The sequence below is a fragment of the Frankliniella occidentalis genome, unplaced genomic scaffold (genome assembly GCF_000697945.3).
Source record: "Frankliniella occidentalis isolate FOCC.00 unplaced genomic scaffold, Focc_3.1 Scaffold25, whole genome shotgun sequence".
Lineage (NCBI taxonomy): Eukaryota > Metazoa > Arthropoda > Insecta > Thysanoptera > Thripidae > Frankliniella > Frankliniella occidentalis.
Window position 1 is genome coordinate 1,373,695 of NW_026267155.1, and position 1,371 is coordinate 1,375,065.

Here is a 1,371-nt window from a genome sequence, read left to right on the forward strand (position 1 = left end):
CACCCCCAAACCCCCTCCGTTCTGCACATGTCCAACGGTGTGTCATGTCCATAGGGAATTCCCCCTTCCCTTTCCATTCTCTCTCTCACTCTCTCTCTCTGTCTCACTCTGTTTCTCTCGCTCTTCCGCACACGCACGTGTCCATATGCGAATATACCCCGCACGGTCCAGTATTACCAAGTTAAAGCGGAACAGAACACATGACAATTACTTTTTTTTACCCCTCTCGCTCATCTCTTTCTCTTTTCTCTCTTTCTGTCTGTCGCCATCTTTGTAATACACTTTTTCTGTTTTGTCTGCTCCTGACAGGGCGGAGTACGAGGGCCGGAAGCTGCTGCTGGAGCACCGCTGCTGCAGCTGACGAGGAGCTGACGCGCGGGACGGCGCGGACCGAGATCTGCTCGCGAGATGAGGTGAGTGAGTACTTCCGCACCGTACCGTACCAGGCGGCGGAAGGAGAGAGAGAGCGAGAGAGAGCAAGAGAGAGAGAGGGGGGGGGGGGACGATGGGGTTGAAGACAGAGACACGCGGAAGATATGGTTGTTTAGCACGTTTCGCGCGCTCGCTCGCTCTTCCACCCTCCCTATCCTCTGGGAAGTGGGGCACAGCAGCGCGAGCACAGCTCAACAGACACCACCGGGCGGGCCAGCCGAGCCCAGGGCCGGTCATATCAGCACACGACCGTCCCTCTCTCTCTCTCTCCCTCTCTCTCTCTCTCTCTCTCTCTCTCTGTCTCCCTCTCTCTCTGTCTGTCTCTCTGCGTCCTCTCGGCCGCAGCCACCCGCACCGCTGGTCCAGACGTTTTATTCCCTTCCCCCCACTGGACTTGGCCAGCTGGACCGTGGTCCGCTGTGCCCCGCTGTGCTTCGCTCTGTGCTTCGCTCGGTGCTGCGTCGTTGGGCTCCGCGTCGCGACACAGAGCGGGGCACCGCCGGCAGGGTAGCGGCGGGGTCGGACTGTTTGGACTCGGACACGTCCGCAGACACCCCTTTGTTCTGTTTACACCGTTCACGCTCCAGAACATATGTTTTTATTGTTTTTCTATATACACGTGTGTTGTGAGCAGCACTTAATTTGTGTGTTATCTAAGGGGTACAAAAGACGACACGGTACTGTACCTTTTTAGCAGATGATACCTTAAATATTTTCACTAAATATAAAGAATACATAAGTAACTTAAAGGTGTCAGCCATTTATAACTCTCGATCAGCAGGAGAGAGACCTCAGCAAAACCAGAAATTAATGAATGTTTATTTTTCGAGAGGGTAGGTCGCAGTGTGCGGGCGTGGACTTAAGCTCCGCCCTTAGTCTGATCGCCCGCCTTTGTCGATAGTTTTCCTCCCTGCTTGCATGCGGTGGGCTGCCCCCCCC

At 55.0% G+C, this 1,371-nt stretch overlaps 1 protein-coding gene across 3 annotated transcripts in view; it reads left to right on the top strand.

The window, feature by feature from the left end:
- The window catches only part of LOC113213926 (scavenger receptor class B member 1), a 205,062-nt gene that overhangs the window by 51,344 nt on the left and 152,347 nt on the right, over positions 1–1,371 (top strand). For 2 of the 3 annotated variants that reach the window (XM_052265247.1, XM_052265248.1), the window contains exon 2: positions 310–413. In XM_052265247.1, coding sequence (XP_052121207.1) covers positions 409–413 — 5 coding nt within the window. In that variant the 5' untranslated portion in view covers positions 310–408. Of the gene's footprint in view, positions 1–309; positions 414–1,371 lie in introns of those variants that run through there. The other variant, XM_052265240.1, reaches the window with a different exon arrangement.